Source organism: Petromyzon marinus, chromosome 53 (assembly GCF_048934315.1).
Source record: "Petromyzon marinus isolate PM22_M1 ecotype Great Lakes invasive population chromosome 53, UKy_Petmar_22M1.pri1.0, whole genome shotgun sequence".
NCBI lineage: Eukaryota > Metazoa > Chordata > Hyperoartia > Petromyzontiformes > Petromyzontidae > Petromyzon > Petromyzon marinus.
Genome location: NC_133719.1, coordinates 7107432 through 7132682, shown reverse-complemented (window position 1 = coordinate 7132682; position 25251 = coordinate 7107432). Strand labels below are relative to the sequence as shown.

Sequence of the window (25251 nt, the reverse complement as noted above, 5' to 3'; positions counted from 1 at the left end):
TCGCCTGGTATACATGAGGTCCCGGGTTCGTTTACACGGCTCTCTCTCTCTCCGTGGTCGCGTGGATCTTTGTCCGGGGATTTTCCGCTTCACATTTATAATAAACAATCACGGCGTTTAAAGAGGAGATCTATCTTTGCCGCTATGAATGTCCCCACGCGATTAAAAAGCCACCTCGCTGAGCTGTTCCCATTTGCGACAGCGACGTCGCTTCTAAAAAAAAAGAGCTGCAAACTAGCAGCGGTGCCTTTACCTCATTGAACAAAACAAAGTTTCGTCCCGAGGCATCCAATGTTTTCGTGAGAGAGATAGGTCCCGTGGCTCTCTTTATTATAATTCATCACACATTAAACACCCCCCCCCCCGCTCGGGTTCGCTATTAGACTAACCCCGCACCGCCCCCCGCCTTGCCAACACAACTACGTCACGGGCGGGTTAAACCAATGCGTGCGCGGGGGGGGGGGAGTTTGGTGGGTTGAAGCGCTGACGAGCGGAGGGGGCCAATCGGCGACCGCCGTTCGACGCGCGCGGGAGGCCGCCGACGATTCGAAGCCGCCACCTATCCGCCATCTTACGTTGACCAAACAAACCTCGCGCGTTTCCCGCTCGTCCCATTCAATGTTAAACCTCCACGCGACGTCCACTCAACGTCCCCTCAACGTCCCGTCCGCTCTAAAACGCCTTAACCACGGGTGGGTGGATGGGGGCCTTTGTTTTGAACCCCCCCACCCACCAAAGACAAAGTTTCACCCGTATAGCCTTAACAGACTGTAGGGGCAAGTGCTGTTAGCGAGTAGCACCTGTGATGGCCGGAATGGTACACAAAGGTGGTGGGTGGCCAGCACCACGCCCGACCACCTTTGTCTCCCCCGGTGGCGCTGGTTACACACCGCACCGGGTACTCTGTTGAGGCTGAGTCGACCTAGGGGAGGCCCAGAGCGGTTAAGCTAATCGTCACTCCACTACCGCTCTCCCATCACACACACACACCGCTACACTACCCCTCCTCCCCACCACACACACCGCTACACTACCACTCCCCCCCACCACTCACACCGCTACACTACCGCTCCCCCCCACCACTCACACCGCTACACCCCCCCCCCACCACTCACACCGCTACACTACCGCTCCCCCCCCCCACCACTCACACCGCTACACTACCACTCACACCCCCCACCACTCACTCACACCGCTACACTACCGCTCCCCCCCACCACACACACCGCTACACTACCACTCACACCGCTACACTACCGCCCCCCCCACCACTCACACCGCTACACTACCGCTCCCACCACTCACCCACTACACACACACATCCCTGACCAAGATGGCCGTCGCGCGTTCAAGACTCCGCCCCCTCCACTGCACAACCCGGCCCGCCGCAACCACCACCGCCGCCGCCGCCGCTCCCATGGAGACGTGGAGATCCCAGTATGAACTGGTTAGAGCCGGTTCCACACTGGGGGCGAGCTGAGCCGCGTTGGACAAGTGGCGAGCGCGCGTGTGCGTGCCTGTGTGAGGGGGAAAGAGAGACGCTGGCTTACACGAGGGAGGAGGAGGAGGGAGAGGGAGAGGCTCTCCTCACCAGCAAAGCAGAGCTCACCACTGGCTCACCAGAGACAACCCAGGGGTTAACACAAACCAAGAGAACACGGGGGTCAGAGAGACCCGGCCAGGTGCTGTGTGTGGCTGCACTCCCACGCTTGTAACCTGCACATTTTTTTCCTCTATCTCTCTCTCTCCTCACACTCTAACTCACTCACTCATCGAGAGTTGTAAAGCACTTTGGTATTTCGTGGCGATACATGCTCGTGAAGTGGTGTGTGGGGTGGTTTGTTTGGCCGCGAGAAGTCCGTGGTTGTTTTGTCGTTGAGCTGGGGATTTTGTTGTTATTGTTGTTTAATTTGCTCCGTGCCGCTCAACACTGGCGCTTAGCTTTTCACGTGGGTTGAGTGCAGTGGCTTCCAGTTTTGCTGGTTTTATTAAGAGGCGTGAGACAATGATAGAGCTTTGCATCGTCCGTCACGCTTAGCACCTCTTTTATTAAGCGTCATGTTCTACGCAATAGGCTGCACGCCGGTGGTGGGGTTGTTGTTGTTTGACCATACTTCACCGCTCTGGTACGTGCGCTTTGGTGAAGGCGGGAAAGCATGGTAACGTCGTGTGGAGCACGTCATCCAGCAGTGGATCGGCAATAGGGCTATGCACTACTAATACACGGGGCAGTGTAGTCTCTACGTAGTGGGTTTATTTAAACTTTAATTCACCATGCTTGTTGGTGGAGGACTGACTGATATCACTCGCCACTGAAGTTAACTGTGGCAGGGAATCGAACTTGGACTTATGAATTAAGTAAGGTTTGTGAAGCACTGCGCCTTCACTCCCAATCATTTACCCATGCGTTGAGCATCATGCACGTCTTACTACTACCTACTACAACAACCACACTATGCGGGTCGTGTATTGCACGGAAGTTTGAACGTCCACACATACATTTCAAATGTTGCACACACACCACGTTAACTTTTTTTCACAAAGTTAAACATCCACCAGAAATATATACCACGATTGAAATTCTCATACACTACATAGATGTACACGCACAATAATATGCATTGTGTAATATATGGTGCATTAACATATCACACGTAAAACCTACACGTGCGCTTCAGATTCACTTCATACACGTGATATGACATAATCGAGCTTGGATAGTGGCTGTAATGTATGGATGTTCAGAGATTTTAATGCAAAACCATATTTTTCACATTGCAATTTTATCACGGGCTATATTCGTCACGGTAACTTTTACGTAATGTGAGTGCCAATAATCCTGACGCTAAACTGTAAATGAACACATTAAGCATCTCACACTCCAAAAACACGTTATAACCACGTCCTAAACGATCACAGGACACATCGAATCGTAACAAGGCACAAGGATTACACAATATTACATCGTACACATCAAATGTTGCACATGACGACGCATTAAACCACAACTGGGCCATGCTCGTTTGATTTGTTCAATGACAGTGACACGTGTGGAGCACGTGTCGAGTACAGTAGACTGCGAGCTTCGCGTGTTCACAATCATCGATTGTGTTGCAGTTCAATGCACAATAGTTTGTGTGCTATAGTTGATTGTGCAGGTAAGACGTGTAATCAGTTGATGTTTTTTTGTTCTTAACTTGCAAACGTGTTCTTGAGTGATGTACAGCCTGCTGTTGTGATGTGCGATGTATACAATATAGGTTTGTGATGTATGCTGACTGCGTGTAATTTATGTTTGCATGCGTGATGTATGTGTTGTGCTTGATTTGTTTGCATGTAAGAGTGCATGCGATTGTGTACGTTGTATGTTTAGAATGCGTGGTGTGTAACGGTGTGTTTAATGTTGCGTGCTATGTGTTTTGCGTACTGCGTGTGTATGTGATTTGTGCGTGTATGGAAAGTGTGTGGATGTGTTGTGGGTGCGTTGTGTTGAATGTTAATGGTATGTGAGTGTTTTATAGTTCTGTAGTTGGTGTTAAACGTGTGGTGCTTGTTTTGTGTATGTTTACTGGTTTGTATGAGTAGATACAATTATGTTAATGTGTTGTATATTTATAATGTGGGCTATGTGTGTATGATGTGTTTATATCCGTGTATGGAATGTATTTGGTGTCTGGAGTGTGTGCAAAGTAGTTCGTCATGTGGTACGTATGTAATGTTAAGTGTGTTGTGCTTGATTTGATTGTGGTATGTGTGATGTGAGTGGGAAGTGAAATGTGTTAGAAATGAGTAAATGTGTGTGATGTCTTTGTGCACATGTGTAGTTACATGTTTTGTGTGTGTTTATACTGTACGTGTAAATATCACCACGGGAGACAAAGGTGGCCGGGCGTGGTGCTGGCCACCCACCCCCTCGTGTGCCGTGCCTTAATAGCTGCTACTCGCTAACAGCACTTGCCCCAACAGTCTGTTAAGGCTATGCGGGGGAACTTTGTACGTGTAAAACGGTGCTGTCCTTTGCACGTGTTACAGTATTTGAATTCATTTCTGTGTCACGTGCACAGAGGGAGGGGACATTGGTGGGGGGGCGGTGGGACCAATGCGCTGCTAGCTCCAGATTCACCGTTCCTCATTCGTTCTTAAACCTCCAAGCTGGCTCTTTGAACATTACTTTAAACCCAAACTAATGTTTTTGTTCTCTCTTAGACAACTGACAGTAACAATTCACCGTCACCGCGTTAGAGAATGGCACAAAGAAGGAGATGGCAATAACAACTTTTGAAAGCTTTTCAAGGGACCACTAATCCACGCTCAATGGCACACTTTCTCATAGGCTCGGTGAAAGAGGTATTTAGCAGTCGAACCATATTTAACATTTTAATGCTCATAGCTGGAATTTAACAACGTTAAGCAAAAGCCCAACATTATATGCGATGGGGAGTTTTGTGTTTGCAATTATTGGTGACTGGAATAAGGCCATCTTATTCACTGCACTTGAGAACCTGGTTTGGTGTAAGACATGGCCAGGAACCAAACTCAGGTAGCCAGTCTCATAGCCCGGTGCTTTAACTGCCGTGCCACCTTTCCGCATTGAAACCTGAGTTTTAACCCATATTTTCAGCGGTGTCAGCGCAGCCAGTCGGGCACGTCTGTGGATTAACCCCCCCCCCCCCACCTCTTAACTATAAAATATAGATAATGGGAAGAACGTGGATGAGAGAAGTTGTGTGGATAGATTCAGGGGCTCTGATTAATCGCAGTTGTGGATAATAGAGCTGTGGATTAGAGGCGTTTCACTCAGTCGCATTTAAGGTAATGTGATACGTAAACCTAAATCCGTAAGTCATTTTCCACGGTCCAATTTTTCCACCTGGAAGTTTCCCGAATTATATGGTGGCATCACATCTGTCAACAGAAAGTCAAGAGACATGTCGTGAGTTACAGCTTGCTGATGCCACACGATCTGGCAGATGTTACTGTTTTATTGGCGTTATTGTTTCGTACATAGATTCTACTTGTTAATATGTTTAAGGACATCAGCAGTAACTGCGCATATGTATTACACCTAAATTGATGGGGGAGGAATCAGTGTTGTGATTCCCAGCCATGGATAACATGAGTGGGGAGTGATATCTGAACTGATCCTGAGAATCCTCTTCACCAGCATGGTGAGGTATGGGCAGATAACCCCCATGGTTGATATTGGATTGACATTTTACAACTGGTTTGATATTGCACAAAGCGCCAGGCCTAATCACCTTTTTAGGATTAATTGCTGTTCGCTGTGTTTCACAGACGAAGGCACCTTTAGGATTCTTATGGTCAAATGTTAATGGGCAAAACTAAGAAAACCAGTGTTAAAAAGGGTATAGCTGTGGGAATCCACCGAGTTTCGTCTTAAGACTATAACAAAAAGCCCATTAAAGGGATAATTTGAATTAAGGTACACTGGCGTATTATTTTATTATTTAAATGTTTTCACTTCATCTTTACACCCCCGTGTGAGCCCCATTGAGACATGCCTGGTATCTCTCACAGGGTTACCTGAGGTCACGTGAGTGTTGGCGTCTGCCGCAATGTGTTATTGTCCATCAAGATGTGTCGTGCGATTGGTGTTTTTGGAAAAAAGATCCGTTTGACCTGCATCTGGAGCATGATCGGCAATAACCAATGTTGATTATTTCATCAGCTTGTTTTAATTGTGTATTACTTAATAATACCTAAGCCTATAGCTGTAATGCCGGTGAAATTTATTTTTTAGTTCTCTCAATTTCAATAAATTAATTCGTCTTGGCCAGTAATAATTAGTGCTTATTGGTAGCGTCTTATTAAGGAACTAACATTTTGCCCGTCCAAGGACGGGTGTATTGCAGTAAATCTGAAACTTGCAAGCGAAAAGCAGACCGCGACGTGATATTCATTGCATCAATTCGTGTGCAATTTGTAAGGCCGTTGGTGACATCCCTTGTTCATCACGACGTCCTTTTTACTTTGATGTCTTAACAGCGTTACGGAGATCGCGTGAAGCGAGGGTTCTGCCTTTGTCGTGAGGGTTGTAAGTTGACGCTGAGGAGGGGGCAGGAGGCGCCTCGCCCCCCCCCCATGTGGAGTGACGTCACCTGCTAATTAATATTAATGGCGGAGTGGGTGTCCATTTGGAAGACGTCACCTGTTCCTGATTATTAATGTGGGGGGCTGTTCGATGTGGAGTGACGTCACGCGCGGGGGACAGACATTCTTGGCTCATAGTAGTAAATACACCTTCCAATTGTATTCCTTGTCAAGGCATCATATACTGATTCACTGCGATTAACCCATCTGTTCCAGATTAACATAATCCATTGTTTTAAGATTACAATAAACCCCCCCACTGCCCACAACGCCTGATCGGCTCACAGTGATGACGTAATCTCTCTCAATTTAAGACCGGAAGCAGGAAGATGTCATCGAGCATCGTTGGGCAAAATCGCACAATGATTCTGGATGTAATTAGCAGCGAAACGTAATACTCAAATTGTAAATGTTGTGGATTTACTCTCCGAGACACCAGTGGGCTGAAGTAGTTACTAATTGGCACGTTTTGTTAACGTCACAAACCTTACTAATTGGCTGTGTCGGGTGGTGGTTGGTTAGCGACACATTTATATTTACGCCATCTAACCCATAAAACGTTATTATGCACAGTGGGATATTGAGACAGCAGAAATTACATATTCTCATAGTGGGGGCAGTCTTGCCAAATGACGACCACTCTTGACTTTGCACGGAGTGTTTTTAGGATCACTGTTGGGAACGGTTTTAACCTCACAAGGGGTTTTTATGGTTTAATATTAACAAAGTAGTACTCATATTTTTAGTTTTTTTGGTAAAGTCACGTTGAAGGGAAACAACAAAATAATAAAATATATATGACATATTTTATTATTAAAATATTTTATTATTTTGTTGTTCCCCTTCAACGTGACTTTACCGAAAAAACTAAGAATATGAATTACTGCAGTCATGAAAGCTTTAAATCAAAATTTAAAGTAGTACTCATTAAATTAAATGTGATGATGGGCTGAGTTGATGCCCAATAGGTGAGCAATAATTTGTTCCTGCCAGTCTGAAGGAAAGAGAGCAACCCCCATTATTGCTTGATGTATTTTTTTATTTAAATTTTTTCCTCAGGAAAGCCACATTGAGTTTCAGGACTCATTAAGTAGAGCCATCCTGCTTTGTTTAACCACATTTTGAATGAGCATTTGTGTGCGAAATTAACACTTAAAACTCTGCACGGATAGGTTCGCGGATAGGTTCCAATCCACAGACGGACACAACCCAGTGAATGGACCAAATCCATCTCTGGAGCACACCTATGGCTCTCCTGCTATCGCCTGATCTCACAGCCCTCTCAGCCAAATACCTACAACACCTGGCATGAACCGGTAGTTGTGGTCACCCATCCAGACACTAACCAGGCGCAGCCTTCCTTAATTGGTCGGGATCCGACGAGATTGGACACAGTAAATGAATGGCGACTTGGTCAGAGAAAAAATAACATCAGCATTGCTCATGTAAAATTACTATATAGATACTTTGGTTAATTCCATGCATTCTTAGATTTCAGATTAGATTTATTTCAATAAGAAGGGCCTAAATCACGACGTTACAGCAAGATGGCTGCAGCGATTGCTGTTCCACCTGAAGACGGAAGCTTGTGTTGCCTCCGAAACGTCGTGATTTAATTATTTTATTTTACCTACGTGACTTTACCGAAAAAACCAAAGAGTTTGAATCCTTGCAGTCACGAAAGCTTCAAATCTAGAATGGTAGATTGTATTTCATGGGCATCCTGTGACAGTACAGATGTTGTACAGTACAGGTTAAGAAAGAACAACAAAACCATTTCATTGACATGTAACCTTTTTATCATAATTTTGGTTCCATTGATGATACCACATTTTCCAATATCTTCTTATTTATGGAGGAGTAAACGTGAGCACGCCAATACACGTCCTGCTCATTATGCTCACATATTTCACATGATGTATCAAAAGGATGAGTCGCGCATTGGCTCTGGGGTTTTTTGCATGTCAGTAGCTGAGTTAGCTTCACTTTAAATCCCCTACGGATTTTACGAGGATAAGTGGTGACTGGACGTCTCCGAGACTGGACATCTTTGAGACTGGCCGTCTGTGAAAAAGAGCATTATAGCTCATCGGATTCCTCCAGTATGAATATATATTTTGTCATCATCAATATTATCCCTGTTGCACCGACGTATGGATGAGCTGGAATAATGAACCCTTAACAGGCCTGCTATGTCATTGCCGCAATGGCGTAATGATTCCACACAGTGCTTATGTATTGTAGGCCATGGAAGTGTTTTGTTTCATGCTCTTTGCATCCCAAGTTGATGCTCGCCGGTCTTGCAGAATGTACAAATGTGAGATAAGCATGCTTCTTTTTTGTGTATGGTGCAGTAAGTATCAACTTAAATATATCTAAAGGAGATCATAGATTATCCTGCGGCTTCAGGAAGGGAAGGGGCGCCAGATAATCACATAATTATTTAAAAGATATTATTTTTGCACATTCTTTTAGGACATGTTTTTGGTTATTTTTTTGTTTACTCTTTGGAATTTGCATAAATAAACATACAAAGAGACATAAATAAATATCCTACTGTAAAAGGTGACTACTGTACTGTACTTACCACTCCAATCTCGAAGACTCTGCACGGCGTGATGTATATACTTGCAGCATTTTCATTGTTTCGGTCAGGGGTGGAGCCAGGGGGGGGGGGGTGACAGGGTAGACAATTGTCACTCCCGAAAAAAAATTAAAAATCGAAAATCTGAAACATTCTGCGTATAAGTGTACGACACTCGGTCTGGCGGATTCCGTGCAACTGCATTGTCAGAGTGTGTCGCCAACCGATGGCGTCTAGTTCAACAGCCTGACTCTCTAATCATTCTTGAAATTCAAATTTGTTGAATGTCACCCTGGGCTGAAAATCCTGGCTCCGCCCCTGGTTTCAGATGTATGTAGTGTACACTGTACTATGCTTGAAATCAAGCATCGCTACTTTTGTTGTCACGCACATAGTGCCGATTGCTGGACTGGTTACAGCCTTTGGAGCGGTTTCGTCGGATCGACCCGGGACTGCCGGGTAATGTTTGAAGCCGGATAGTCAATGATAAACTGTATCTATATCCAAATTTGAATGCTGCGTGACAGCTTTTAAGCGAGGGCCTCACATTGCTTTGAATTCCCGAAGTTCGCAAAGTGTTGATTTGACCCTTACGAGCAACTCTTATAACCTGTGGCACACCACGAGAAGCACCGCAGAGTAAAAATATATATGTAATTTGTGGGGAAAGAAAAAGGGAATGGGAAGAGCGAGAATAGGAAACGGATAGAAAACGAGCTGCAGAAATGGGACCCAAAGCAGCAGTGGCTGCTTTCACAGAGGGTGGAGAGAGGGCAGAGGCAATCACGTGACCTTTGGCCACACAAATGTCATGTGATTCACTGGGAGGCTTGAGCTGATTTAGATGAACATTTGTACAGAGTGGTTACTGTAATAAACATTTGAATCCCACAATTTCATCGATGTTCATTTATCTAGGAATTGTATTCTATTAATTGGTTCTATAACTGGATTAACGTGCCATCTAGTGGCAATTGTTGAATTCGCCACTTGAACATCATTAGAATGGAGACCCAGGAATCAACGCTGAAGTGAGCGAAGATGCTCTGGATGGTTCCTTGGCTGTCAAAAGAATCGCATTTCATTTCAATAACATTTATGTATCTCCATTCTAACAAATGGGTTTATATAACAGCCTAAGTATTGTTAATGTTTTTGTTTGCAGTTCATAAGGGCTGTTGCCTGAAACATTGACTCTTAATATATTTTTCCATTTAAGGCAGTTATATTGATGAATGTGTTGAGTTTTATTTTTTGCTGGTGCATCACTGGCAATGCAGCATCACCAAACAAGTATTGTTCAAGAGAATGCTATTCATTTAATGGAGACACACTATTTGGCTGTCAAAGAATCCCCATTGAAGTGAACGGTGATTTTTGATAGCCTAGGAATGATAAATAGAATTAATTTCAATAGTGTTTACTGGATCTCCATTCAAAAGAATGGGATTCTAGTGTTGATTCCCTTGGATTGTTACTAGAAGGCACACTCTGGAAATTCCCCAGAGAAAATAATGGTGAATTCTTAATTAAGCAGACCCCCCTGATCTCATTATTATTTACATGCGATTCTAGTAATATCACCTGCATCGTGAACTCGGGATAGTGGGAATTACCCACCACTCATATACACATGTCAGGCTTGGACTTGTCACATCCTTAAAGCGAGCATTCATTTAACTACTTTGGGTAATTTGCTTTGTGGTGTGAAGCTCATGAAAGTGAAATATATATGGTCTTTGAATCTCTTGCAGCACTCTTCTCAATGGGAACCCCTGGGCCAGTGGTGGAGATGGTGGGTACCACTGTAGCGAGATGTTAACTACCTCGCCTGGTATACAGGACGTCGTTGGGTTTGATCCCGACCCCCCTTGACACCTGCTGTATATTTGGAGATTGTGTGTCTCTCTCCCTGTGGTCGCATGGATTTTTCCCCGGGTCCTCCAGTTTTTCCCTCCAAATTTAGAATAACTTCACGTGTTTAGAGTATTTGGCTGAAATCAATTTTCACGTGATAAGCCACTGTGTTGAGCTATCACTTCTGAAAAAGAGCTGCATAGCTCAGTGGGCTTTACCTGGTAAAAGAAAAATAGTAATAGTCGTGGATTGCACTTTTCTATGGCAGGAGCCAATTATCTGTGTATGACTACCACCACTGACTTGTGCTCAATCCTGACCAGGATTTAAACTTGTAACTCTAATCATTACCCAGGCAGGCTCTGCAGGACGCGGCATGCACTTGGTGATGATCCAGAACTTTGTCAGGCGTGGGCATGAATCAATCCATCGGACCCTTGCAGCAGTGTGTCACCTTAATTGGTTGAGTATATTGACTACTCGGCTATTCGATCCACAGTTGAATCCATTCAATAGCACACACTTAGCCGTGTTGTATTTGCTACTGGCTGTTTGTCACAAACAGTCGAAACACATGGCTATATTTTGAGATTGTTTTGTTTAGATATAGTTCAGGGTTCTTGCACCCACACTATTTATAAACGCGCCAAAGTAAATAATCCTGAGCATTTGTCGACTATTTTCTGCACGTCCTACTGCGAAAAACTATAAATTCTCTCGGTGTGCCTTACCATCGTCGAGATTTGTTCAATTTTTATGGTTCTATTTTAACAATTCTAGATGGCTCTGTTTCACTCCAGCGCAGTCTTCGAGACAGGCTGGTCCCTTCACCTGATGAAGGCCAGTTGTGTTGTGGCCGAAATGTCGTGATTTTAGTTTTATTTTTTTACCTACGTGACTTTACCGAATAGAACCAAAGAGTAACTATTTTAACACTTGATAATAATTCTGGCTCAGCCTATTAATGCTCGGCCTGATCGTAGATGTCAACCGTGATTGATTTTGTTCTCACGTTTTGATTTCTTGAGTAATTCCCAGCTGTGGTATAAATTCTTGGATGTTAATTCCCTGTGGATGAAAATAGCTGACAGTAGTGATTCACCCCCTTTTGCGATTGTGTTAATTGTTGCTTCTGGGTTACGATTCTATTTCTCGATCTATTTTACTTACCATTGTGGTGCAAGTGAGATTTACAATGGCATACAACTATATTATTTAAATTTGTCTTTTACCAGGTAAGGCCCATTGAGCTATGTAGCTATTTTTCAGAAGCGACCTGGCCGCAGATGACAGCTCGACGAAGTGGCTTATCATCACGTGGGAATGTAGAGCAGCCAAACACTCTAAACGCATGTTGATTCTAAATGTGGAGGAAAAAACCGGAGGACCCAAGAGAAAAATCCATGCGGCCACGGGGAGCCCCGCTAACTCCAAATGTATAGGTTGACCTGTATGTTGAACTTCTTTTGCACTGTACGTAGCAAACTGTGCTGATTGGAGGTATGATGGCCTAGGAAAGGCCAAGGACCTGTTTAGATATTCGTCACTGATGTTGACCATGACAGAGAATGGAACTTGGCCCACAAATGATCACTAAACGAAGTGGTTTATTTGGAAGTGTAAGGAAGCCAAATACTAGGAATAGGGTTTTTCCCCTTTTTTCTGGCAACAAAACTAAAACCTTTTTACAAGGATTCATGTCTGCATTAACCACAATACCTGCAGTCAAAATGCAAACAAAAAACATACTATGATAATATATGCATTGTCCTTGAAACTGATTGGTCCACACCAAGGGGAAAACCCCTATTCTTATATTTTGGTACTGGCAAAGGTCTAATGAAGCAAACGCGTGATGTTGATTCTAAATGTGGAGGGAAAAACCAAAGGACCTGCAAAAATATCCAAGCGACCACAGAGAGAGAAAGACGCAAACGCCGAATATAAAGCAGGCATCAGGGTCAGGATCGAACCCACGACCTCCTGTATACCAGGCGAGGTAGTTTATTGGAAATCATAATGGTGTGTATATAATCTTAGTTCTTTCGGTAAAGTCACGTTGAAGGGAAACAACAAAATAATAAAATATATAAAACAATAAAAATTCTCACGACGTTTCGACCATAACACAAACGGTCGTCTTCAGGTGTGTTGGTTTGCATAATTGTTTTTTTAAACGGTGCATTTATTTATAAAAAAACGTTAGCGCCACGCGCAGCGATTTGGCAGTTTATTTAGGACTAGTCCATCTATATTCTGAAAAGAGGAGGGGGGAGACGAATTTTTTTTATTTGAATCATTGTTGATTTGCTGTTGTGACCTGGATCGCAAACGTGGTCATTGACAAAGAAAATTGAACAATAACTGTAAAGTGCATAAAGAAGCGTGCTGAAGTGCATGCTGGGAATTACACCGAGAGGCAGGAATGTATTAGAGAATAAACGAGTTAGGGATGAAAGTTGATTGTTCAGGAATGTAATTTGACTTGGGCAGGGCACATCGCTATAAGTGATGAGGGCCAAAGGTCGAGACTAACTTCGCCAGAGAACCCACCCAAGAGTACGGGATGGAGCGAGTAATCCGCTCGTTAAGGGGTGCCAGCTGGATTGTTGTGTCACAGGACCAAGAGATGTGGTGGTAACTTGTGAAGGCCTTCATCCAGCAGTGCATTGGTCGTGGCTGTTTGTGAGGAAAGTAGGCCTTGGTATACATTTTAATCGAATGATCGTTACATTCGTGATGGCCAAGCGTGGCTTGCGCAAGCATTGGGCCCAGGATTCCTCGCGAGAGGCGGGCATTCATTTGACCGCTATAGTTGTGGTCACAGCTAGTCCGCCGGCCAGTGGTTGGCAGGACCGTTTGGACCATTTTAAAATAACCCTTCGGCTTACAGGTCGCGACGCTCTGCGACTGTACGCTCTTGCTGCATGGACGTGGCTATTGTTAGGCGCAAACCAAAATAGTCATCGCCCCGTGAGTGTTTACCTCGTTCACCTAGACTTCTCCCCCCCCCCTCCAACATGTGCCAGAGTGCCAACGGCCAGAGGGGAGGGGAAAGTTTTTCTCCGGTCATTTTGCCCGTGCGCGTCAGCAATTTGTCTTTGTGGCACTTTGCACCCTTTGTGTGTTGTGCGGCCGCGAATGAAAATTTGTCTGCGCGTTTTTTTTATTTGTGCCCCGGACAAAGGCTCGTTTTTAGTGCAAAACTAACAGCGTAACCTCTGTGGAACGCATTCTTTAGCTTCATTGTCCGCGGCATTGCAGAGATGCTTGCCCTATATGACTCCCGTTAGAGCTATTAAAATACAGAGCCCAACCCCCTGGCAATAATTGGCTGGCTACTTGGCCCTTAACTCAGCTCACCTTCCTGCAGGCTTTCACTTATTGTGCTTTGCCATTGCGCATATGAAGCATGTTTCGTTGCTTTCAAGTCTCAACATATCCCTCTTCAAAACCCTAGTCTTCGGGAACCCCTTTCCTTGCTTCCCTTCTTTCCTTCCCTCGCTTGGTCCCACACGATCTCTCCCGATGTTTCGTACGTTGTGCTGTGTGGCTCTAAGACGTTTGTATGTACGTATGTATATATGTCGATTTCTTTTCGCACCATACGTAGCCAACCGTGACATGAGTGCATTAGAAAGTTTCTGTTATTAAACCAGAAGAATGGTGGCCAGAATGCAGTATGATGACCCTATCCTCAGATTTGTGCTTTTAAATAAGACAAAGTTCTGTGTTTCTTGTGTTCCTTGAAACTAGATTTCTCCTCATTGTGGATTGGTAAAATGTCAAACTGCATTTATTTGGTGGTTTGGCAAATGTAGCAATTAACTTAAGCCCCTGTCCTTGTTATGATGTTAATGTGCATCTGGTAAAAATGCAGTTGCACTCTCGAAAAGTAAGAGGGAACCAACGCAGCTATTTTTCCTTTGCCTGCTTATTTAGAACTCGAGAACCACAGTGTGAGGTGATGTATTACGGGAGGTGGGGGGGACATTGTGGCAGATGGGTAGAAGGGAACTTTGAGTGAGCTTTATGCCATTGATCTGCTCTGGCACAGATACATTATAGGGCTTCATATAAGTTATCATAAAATAACCCTTACATTTATATATAAATCGAATTTATCACAAATGTTTGTTTTTTTAAACACTATCCTTTACCCAGGTGATCGTACATTGAAATTAGTGTCCTATAGAGTGCTTGCAATACTTACAGGAACTCGGAGGCATTTTGCAGTTCTGGCAAGGGACACTCAATGACCCACACTTTAGAATGATGTCACAGGGTCTAAATGTCCACTTCTCAGCATTGGAATGTGGCACACTTTCGTCACAACTACCCATAAACTGGCATGGGGATTGAACTGTGACTTCCATGTTGACCGGCTCGGTGCCAAGAAAACTGATGTCTGTCTGCCCTGCCAAACATTTCGTACACCGGTGTGCTGTGACTGGCTGCTGCTGTCCCTGTTTATTTAATTTTCCCCTGCATGTGACCTCTGCCGTTTTTTTGTTGATGCTTTCTTCACGCGGTTCTTTAGAAGTATGTTTTATTAATATGTTATTCCCCGAAGCATTTCCTTGGCAAATCACAACAGCAACGTGGGCTCTCTTTTATAACTGCCTGTTTACAGTGATGTACTGCCAAAACATGCTCTTCGTGACGTAGTTATTTAAAAACAATAGCGAAAAAAATCATTAGCCTGAGTCGCATCTGTCATTGCCACTCAGGTTGTTGCTTTTTCCTGCTTTTCAGTTGACGTGAGTGACCTCGTATAGCCCCGCATAACCAGGTAAAACCAGCTGTTGCTTGATATTAATAACAAAATTCCACCCCCAGCCAATAGTTACGCAACATAACTTGTCAACAAAATAAAAAAAATTGTCGCCAGCAATGAAATTTCACATGTAGTACCTTATAGGGCCCTCCTTTTGAACTCTGGGCCAAGAGTATTATTCTTAAATTTCGATTTAAAGCTTTCGTGACTGCAAGGATTCATCTTCTTTGGTTCTTTCGGTAAAGTCACGTAGAATGAGAATAAAATAATAAATTGATAAAATAAAATAACACAATAATATTCTCACGACGTTTCGGCCACAACACAAGCGGCCTTCATCAGGTGAAGGGACGAGGCTGTCCTACCAGGCCGCTTGTGTTGTGTCCGAAACGTCGTGAGAATATTATTGTGTTATTTTATTTTATCAATTTATTATTTTATTCTCATTCTACGTGACTTTACCGAAAGAACCAAAGAAGAGTATTCTTGTACACTATTGATAGGAACAATAATGTAAAGCCCTCTTAACAATCCATTGCGAGATGAAGGCCTCTTCCCCATGCTGTGTCAATCATAATGGGGGGTGGGGGGGTTGCCCATAATTCACCATGCTGTAAATGTGGGTTTGTTGGTAACCCAAAAGGGAAATGCAAAACAACGAGCAATTAAAAAAGTTTGTTTCAAAGTCATAAAAGCACCCCTTGGAATGTAACGCGAGTTTCAGTTTTATATAGTTTTGAGATTCGTGGAAGTACCCACACTCAGGCATCCAAGTCACACCCGTGGTCAAGGAACAACGTTCTAAGTATTTGAACCACCATCATCAGCCATGGTCAATCCACTGCTGGATTAACGCCTGGCCAAGCCACCACCACCTCCAGTTACTGCGATGTGATAATCCACCGAGTAGCTGTTCACGATTTGATTTGTTAGAGCCATCAGCTGGTAATTAAAAGAGCAGAAAATAATTGTAATAACTGTGCTGAATGTAGTGACACCTCGATGGACAAACTTATGATAGGAATGTCTCATGAGAGGCAACAAAGCAGGTTGGAACAAGGAGGTGACTGTGACGGAAATGGGGTTTCACACAGCGAGCTGGGTTGTAACTAAGCAGGACGTCAACTTCATCCAGCAGTGGATTGATTTGGGAGCGATGCCAAACATTAAACTCACGAATGCAATTTTGTGTAACAGTGTCTGGTTCTGTCTCATTACCACAATGTAATTGAGTCGGATGTGTCATATGGTCTACATAACTCAACGTGGTCTTGTCCAAAGTGGCAGAGGGGTTAGGTGTTACTAGAAATGGTTTTCAGCCTTGAGAGGTGCCCTGTCGAGCTCTCATCTTAATGCGCTGCACGTTTGGAAGCACTGACGTGCGAGCCCCCTGTAAAAGGAACTTTACTTTCAGGATCAGTCCTCAAACGGTGCCCCCCTCCCTTGCCTCACCGCACGGCTCTCCCGTCCCCCACATCCTCGGGCAGCCCAGGACTTCATTATAATTAATAGTGACAGAAGGGAGAACCACTCCCTGGGGAGGAGGCGGGAGCGCTTGGTATGGAAAAGTACAAGCTGCTCGCTGGGAGCACAAAGCAGTGGTTGTCAACTTCTTTGGTATGGCAGTCCCTCAATAAAGGACCCCTTGGTCCCCCCCCCCCCCACCAAAAACACAACTAAGCTTACTAAGGGCCGCAGTGCACTGACAAAACACATGTCCACGCCTCTAGCGAATGCAGGGTTAGCAAGGCATTTGTTTCACGTTGTGTGCGAGTGTGTCGGGTACTCATATATTTTTTTTACCGGTTGTGGATTGGATTGGCTATGAGCTGATTTAACCCCAGAGAGGGAATTGAACTTGAAAAATCAGTACAGTGTACGGATGAAAAAATGTGTAATTCAAGAGTTGAGAGTGAAAGTTCAGTACATTTTAGCTTTGCTTTAGTACCAACAAACGTTTAATATTGGCTCAACGGGAATAAATACGATATTTGTTTTCCATTTTTTGACAAACTGATAGCTCTTGATTTCTATTGACAAAAAAAAGCTTTTAATGTAAACAATCGTGTCACTGGCACCGTTCCGTATGTCACGAGGGCAATCGTAAATAGAGCACGGGAAGAGGTCCTGACATGGTCGCCGGGTGCCTAGTTCTCATGTTGAGGGCACCACACCAACATTACTGAGATTCTGGCATCAAATGCCAGGCTCCTACCCAGAACAATAGCAGGTTCTTGTCTGCAGTTTTGAGCTCGAAGGGCCTCGTAGCCTAGTCACCAATGACCACGCACACAAAAATTACGTGCACGTGTTTTGTTATTACACGTGTGCAAGTTTTGGCTCAATCCTTTACATAGCTCAGAAGTGAGATCTCTCTCTTTTTTTTAACTCGTGTTGATTTTAAGCCAGCGGTTTTTTTTTGTCAAGGTTGTATTCACTTTTTACCTGAGTGTTTCAGTGTTATTAATACCAGCAGGTGGCCATCCAGTGATGCTGCTGGCGTTTAGTGAAGAGGCGGTCTTGAGCAAAATCTATCAACAATGAAGTAATCTTTAACAGCAGCTAATTACAGTTATTGCTAATGTCTGAATGAACTTTCACTTTTATTTATCAGCGCCGTGGATGTGCTTTGCTTGTTTATGATACCGGCAGGGTTTACTTTGCATGAAACAATGCTCTCCGGTAATGCATAACTCGTTTCTAAAAGGTTTATTTTTATATTATCTTAACGTAATTTGATTATGCGCTTTACGAAGAATTAACAACGGTACAACAACAATAGCGTGTGTGAATGTAAATGGGGGCGATGAGGTGAATGAAATAGATAAGAGGGAAGCAATGGGGGCGAATCTGTGATGTGTGAAGTCGGTGAAAGCGATATTGATAGTAAATGATGATGAATGGATTGAATGAATGGGGAATAAATGATAGCCTTATAATGAGCATATGAAGAGGGAAAAGCAACGGTGGTGGTTATGAGGGGGAGATTAAGGGGTCGTGGGGTGAGCTAGTGAAAATAAGTTGAGTTTTTAGTACGGAGCGTAAACTAGTGAGCGAAGGTGACTGCTTAATATAAAGGGGAAGTTTGTTCCAGTGAAAGGAGGCAAGAAGAGGAAAATTGCTTTTCATATCTCTATTTTTAAAGGTTTTTTTCACCGAAAATACTGCCTCTGTGCAGCCATCGGTGAACGAGTGAGTTTTGGGGATGCCCATCGAATTCAAAACGTTACATTTGTACTAAATTGCCCCATTTACCAGGGGAGGCTCACCCTTGTGGTTTGGCCTGACCGGTTTGTATTGTCATTCTTCCGGATGGTTGGGACGTTGGCGCATTGTGTGCACACAAGCACGTTGGTGGAAATGGTACCTCCTGTCTACAGCAGGAGCCTGATGGGCTTGCCAACAATAAACATGGTGCCAAAAATAGGGCTCCTCACCGCTCCACCCATGACCCCCCCACCCCCGTGTGTGTGTGTACACAAGTGCATGTGGGGAGCGGTAGTGTAGCGGTTAGCGCGCTGCGCTAAGAACCCGGCGACCCGAGTTTGATTCCCGCTCACGGCCAACACCACTGACGATTGTTCGAACCGTTTCTGGGCCTCCCATAGGTCGACTCAGCCTTAAATGAGTACCTGGTGCGGTATGTAACCATTGCCACTGGGGAGGCAAAATCGTCCTGGTGTGGTACTGACCACTAAACCCATTGTGTTCTGTGCCGGCCTTCATAAGTGCTCGCTCACAGCACTTGCCCCAACAGTCTGTTAAAGGTGTATCGGGGATCTTTGTCTTTACACACAAGTGCATTTGCTGTGTGGTGGCAAATGTTTATTGGTTATCAGTGCAGCAATTACATCTCGACGACCCAAGTTTCATTCTCTGTAATAGTCAACATCAGTGACGAATATCTAAACAGAGCCTTGGCCTTTCCTCGGCTGTTGCACCTCCGATTAGCACGGTTGGCTACGTCTCAGTTCAAAAGAAGTTCAACATACAGGTCTTCCTGTATATTTAGAGTTAGCAGGGTCTCCCCGTGGTCGCGTGGATTTTTCCCTGGGTCCTCCGGTTTTTCCCCTCCACATTTAGAATCAACATGCGTTTAGAGTATTTGGCTGCAATACATTTTCACATGATAAGCCCACTTAGTTCAGCTATCATTTGTGGCCAGGTCGCTTCTGAAAAAGAGCTATATAGATCAGTGGGCCTTACCTGGTAAAATAAAAAAAAAGTTTAAAATAAAGTTGAAAAAAATATATTTTGAATTCACGTCCTGATCCCCTCTGCGCTCTGTCATTGCAGTAGACGAGCTTCATGCCGGCCATAATGACCATGTTGGGAGACCACACAGCACGTCAGCTGCTCGACTTCAGCCAGCGGCTCGACATCAACCTCCTGGACAGCGTGGTGAGCTGGCTGTACCAGGGCGAGGGCCCTCAGGTGAGTCGCCAGTACCGCGGCGTCGTGCAGGAGGATGCAGCGGCAGCAGCAGCAGCAGCAGCGTTGGCTAAACACAGTGACACCTTTGGACTTTTTTTTTCTTCTTCTTCAGAGCATTAGGTTGCATTTGCGTCTGGAAGAAAGTTTCCCCTGCGCCTCAAAAAACAAACGTGAACTTGATGCGTGTAACGTGCAGTGAGAGGGAGGTGGCCAGGTGAGGTTCAAAGCCCTTGGCCAGCACTGCTTGGGTTTGAATTCAGGCAACGTCCTGCGATGAATTCAAGGTTTCCAAGTATAGCGAGTTGATTATCTCAGCCTGGTCACCAATGATAAATAAACCCATAACATCAAATTTTGGCAGAGTTCAATCGCTGAAAATTTAAATATAGATTTAACTCGTGCAATAAACATTACTTGAGTTAAATTTAGAAATAGTTCCGTGATATCTGCTTCTGTGGGCCATTCTCTAATGCGAAGGATTGCACTGCTTTGTGAGATTCAAATCCATGCCACTCGTGCCGTGAGATGTACTTCATCATGGTATATATCACTCGCCAGGTGGTGTAGCATATTACCATATGGTAGCCAGGAGAGGGCAATGTCTTGTGTCACTCCCTCGTATGTGTGGATTCTCTCTGGGTTCTGTTGTTTATTCTCACATGCCAATTAGCACAGTTGGCTACGTACAGTGTGAAAGAAGTTCAGCATGCCTACGTACATACAAACGATCATTAGTAGAATTGTCCAAATATCCCAATGCAGGACCCTCCTGACAAAAAAGAGTCCCAGTGTAACTCTTCTCCTCCTCCTCACCTTACAGCAAAGGATGGCGCAGGAGGTGCTCACCCATCTGAAGGAGCACCCTGACGCCTGGACCCGCGTGGACACAATTCTGGAGTTCTCGCAAAACATGAACACCAAAGTGAGTCGCCCAAACGCGGTCACCTACCACACCACCGCCATTCCGGCTAAGCTCCCCTACCCCGATACATCCAAACACATAGTAGCTCTCTTGACAAATCCAGCAGTCTTCGTCAACAATGAAAATGCCCCCAACGCACAGATAAATAGATGTGCTTTGTGCCAGGTCGAATAATATACATGAAGATTAAGGTTTGGCTTGCAAGGACTCGAGGGAAGAGCTGCAATCCATTGCTTGTCCTCTGCGTTGGTGTTTATGCATGTAATACACCGGGTTTTTTACGATCTCGGCTTGAAAAAAAATGGAAAACGTGGAACATTTCTCTAACTCTTGTGGCAAGAGAGCAATGAAAACCCGGCTGTCGTGTATGTATGTGCCAATCGGGTTTCAAGTTATCGTGGATCTTCCCACGATGTCCTACAGCCGAAACGTATATCAAATTTGTGTCTATTATTCGATGGTACTCTGTTTGTACCAAAAAGTTTCCGAAGTATTCCAAAGAATAGTTTTGGCCCCACAATGCATCCTCTCTGCACAGCACAATACGCGCATGTCGCTGAAAAGCAATGAACGTGGCCATAATGCACCCCATTTACCTTGTTCACAAGACGTGCATCGACTTCACTGAACTGCCCTTTATTTTGTTAATGTGGCTTTGGTGGCCTATGCTGTTGGGTCATGATTTTTTTTTAAATATTCCAGCCCCAGCAAAGTTATTGATCAGATTTCAGTCCTCCAACCGTGAATATTTGTTTTGATTTGGTGTTGGGTAAGATGCTGTGAGACTTTAGATATACACAATGGATTCTGTAAATCCTCAGTCAGTGGCCATTGCCAGATATGGAAATTTTCCTGCAGTTACAACATACTCGCAGCAGAGAGCACAAGCCTCACTTGATAGCCCAGATCACTTCAGATATATGGCCTTATTATTTATAGAAGCGAAGCCCTGGAAATTCAAAACCATGCTTTCCAGGAATATTGGCTCATACTTTTGTAACAGGAGACTGGGGTTTTGGGTCACTTTTGCAAATGAAAATGGGTTTCCTTTATTTATAATAATAATATATGTGGTAAACTTTTCTGCTTCAGCAGTTGGTGACCCCGAAATTTTGATAAAATGTTCTTCAAAAGTGTATTCGAAATATAACGATTCATCCCAAGTGCACCGGGGTGAAGTGGTGACTCTTGAGCCCAGCGACCCGAGTCAGATTCCCCGCCAGGGATAAGTTTAGTGTCAGGCGGTCTCTGAATTTGTCCAGGGAAGCTCCTGCACCAACCAGCACTAACTAGTGTGGTGAAGTATGGTCAAACAACCACCATGACTTAACACAATGTAGGAAAGCCTTAATCCCATCCCCTTTCCCAACATGTGCAGTGTAGACGGTTAACGTCATTAAGCTTTATTACACTGAAGAACTCGGATTCTGTTTGGCTCCCATAGCGGTGAACTTGAGACACATTACTGCACTTGCCATGATTCACTGATGTATTAAATGGTATGTTTCTGATAGGCTGGGATGGTGCCACAAGTCTCCCTTAGTGCGCCCATAAAAGTCACTGTCTCCCTTCTCAATTGGGCATAGGGCAGTGCTCATGTCCATTGGAGGCTCTTTGAGCCAATGTTGGAAAGTCCACACCCCTTTGGCAGAGGGCCATCTTTCTCAAAGCCAAGGACTGCTGATTTCCTACATGATAGTATAGATTTATTGATCTCTGAAGTAATACACCTATACCATAGCCAAAAACCTAGTCTCCTGGAATTGAAAGTTCTAATCACAGAGTGGCTTTATAATCTATCGGAAAGCACAAACCTCCATGTAAAAACATTAACTGGATTTGGGACCCATCGTTCTGTTGGCCTTACAAGGGAGTTTGTCGAATGCAGAAGCAGCCACGCTTTCAATGGAATAGGCTCTCTGATTTCCACTGAATTGTCTTATTCAGCGAATTTGCTGTGGGCTGGATCATAAATGGTGGTTGCTGCCAAATGCCAAAAGAAAATTGTTGACCACTTGCAAACACCAGTACATGCAATGCCACCCCTCTGAGAGCCGAGGAGATGGTACCCTTCTGAGTTGGTGCCATGCAAAGTTATGAGGGACGTACCATCTCTTATGCTCTTGGCAGGGTTGTTTTGTTTGGTGTGTTTTCCACCTTATACATGTCATTCATTGATGGGTTATCTTTATGTTAAAGCACATTGTGAACTGACATTCTGTATTCACTTTCCCACTTATTTTCCCATTATTCAAATTGGCTGTGCAGTTCAAATATTAAAAGTAACCCTTCATTGCTTTCAGCAGTTCCAGATAACTACAACAATAAAACATACACGCGCTTAGGAACACGAACATTGCCATGTGTCACAAATTATAGTACCTGGATATTTAGCTTTTGCTGACTGTTACTAATTTGGCAACACATACCTCTTCTCCACTGGCATATCCGAGCCGCGCTAGCACGGGTCTCTCATTTGCAGGTGGTTTTCCACTGGCAGTTTGCCAAGCTGCTCCAAGCTTGGCAAACTCTGGCTTTGCAAAGTCATCTCTGAATCTGGCTTTGGGCCGTGCTTGGTCGGAGATGGGGTGAATCATTTTCGTCATGAGCATGACCGACGGTGGCATGGCTCGTGTTCTACCGTGGATAAACAACTCGGCGCCTCCTGAGCCAAGCCGGCCCAGGACGGACGCGGAACGGCTCTGATGTGCCCAGTGTAAAAGTGCTCACGGATTGTGAATTGACAACCTGCAAATGACCTTGAAATCGGAAGTCGTGGTAAGACCAGCTGTGTTGCTTTGGTCTTTTCCCGTTGCCTGTTACAACAACTCCACATTTAATTTATTGCCCAGTGAGAGCCTGTTGATGTGTTAATAAATTCTCCTTTGCAAGGCAGTCATTGTTATTACTGAAGTTTTGTTAAAGCAAGGTAAATTTGGGCAAACATTACCACAGAGTCGATACTGTCGAGTGACGTATTGTAGTAGTACTTTAAATCGCTGTTTAGATGCCATTATGACATAAGACATTTACACACACAACATTCGGATACAATGACATCAGCATGCAGTACTAATGATATGAAAATCTAAAAATCCCACAAAAAATCCAAACATGAAAAATCTTTAAATATGAAACTTTCCGAATAGATGTGCACATGAGGGGACACTTCATTAAGAGATCATCTTGTGTTGTCGTGTGCCGTTGGATGCAATCTTTTCCATCGGAGCAGCGATGTTGGAGCAGTAAATTTTCCATTGCCCGGGCAGAGTTTGCACCCATCATCCCGTTCCACAGTCATCGAGATGCTTGCAAAGCAAACAGACGTTGTGCTGACAGCTCAGCCAGCCCCGTGTATTTCAGTGCCACCTGTTTCTTGGTCCGTGAAATTGAAAACCGTGGTCCGAGTGCTCCACCGAAATGCTGACATGATAATAATAACAACGACAACAACAAACACAACGGTGTAATTTCATCAGTATGTCTTCTAGAGCTTAACTCTGAACTGATGTGTAATTATTGTAGTACACAATTTACCTCTCTTTTTTTTGCTTATTGGCAATAGTAATATCTGAATAAATTGGGTTTCTCTTGCAAAGGAGATAATGAACCACAGGGAGCTCTCACTTTGTTAAACAAACCACAGCGACTTGGAACGTGCCCATTGCACGCTCTCAAGTAGAAGGACGTGACCTGGCAACGTCCCCAGACAACACTGTGCATCACAGCGCCGTATTGTGCCACTTCGATCGCAGGATGCTCAAACGTACTAACACGCATAGGCTGCGACAAAGACGAAGGATCCCCCGTGTAGCTTCCTTGGGCAAGCACCACGCGCTGGCCACCCCTCTTGTCTGTCCAGTGCCGGTCTTTACACACCGCATTAGATACTAATTTTAGGCTGAGTTTACCTATTTTGGGGGGGGGGAGCGTGGGGGTAGGGGCAGGAAAGAGGCCCGTGATCGGTTCGGGTTAATTGCCGCTGACGTTAGCCACGGTCGGGGATCGAACTCAGTTTTCCAGGATCGTAGCGCAGTGCAATAACCACCAAACTACCGCTCCCCATACACACATCAACAGCCGCCAATCATCACAGCAACAGTGACATCGCAACAGCACCTGTGCCAGGCTAGGTGCACTTTGAGGCTATCGCATAAAGTGTCCAAGGGCCCGCTGGTAAGGAGGTCCGGGACAGACTCGGGTGTTGAGAGTTAACCGACTCTTGACTTAAGCTGACTGGCGCACAACACAAACACACACATGCAGACACACGCGTGCATGCTCACGTACGCACACAAACAAGCACATGAAACGGCTGCCGCCACCACCACCGACCAATCTCAGCTGTGCCCCGTTGAAAGTGTTGTTGTCCGTTGACATGTCGGCGCGCGCTGATTTTGTGATGGTCTTGTGTGCTTCCAGGTTTGACGGACTGTGACTTCCGTTGCGCCATTTTGCGCCATTAACGATGTGTTGCCGTTATGTCGGTTGCGTGTGTCAGAAAGACGGCCGGTCTTCCTGCACGGCTGACCCCGTTAGGCTAACACCGCAGGGGGCTTCCAGCAG

At 44.7% G+C, this 25251-nt stretch overlaps 1 protein-coding gene across 4 annotated transcripts in view; it reads left to right on the top strand.

Annotated features, from left to right (window-relative positions):
- Window positions 1–1388: 1388 nt before the first annotated feature.
- Window positions 1389–25251, top strand: part of LOC116953920 (exportin-1-like) — a 69488-nt gene continuing 45625 nt past the window's right edge. For 2 of the 4 annotated variants that reach the window (XM_032974234.2, XM_032974232.2), the window contains exons 1-2: window positions 20584–20685; window positions 25187–25251. Coding sequence is in view for 2 of the 4 variants with exons in the window: in XM_032974229.2 (XP_032830120.2) it covers window positions 1440–1682; window positions 19629–19763; window positions 20584–20685 (480 nt within the window). In the remaining 2 variants the exon portion in view is untranslated. Of the gene's footprint in view, window positions 1683–19625; window positions 19764–20583; window positions 20686–25186 lie in introns of those variants that run through there. The other 2 variants (XM_032974229.2, XM_032974231.2) reach the window with 2 other exon arrangements.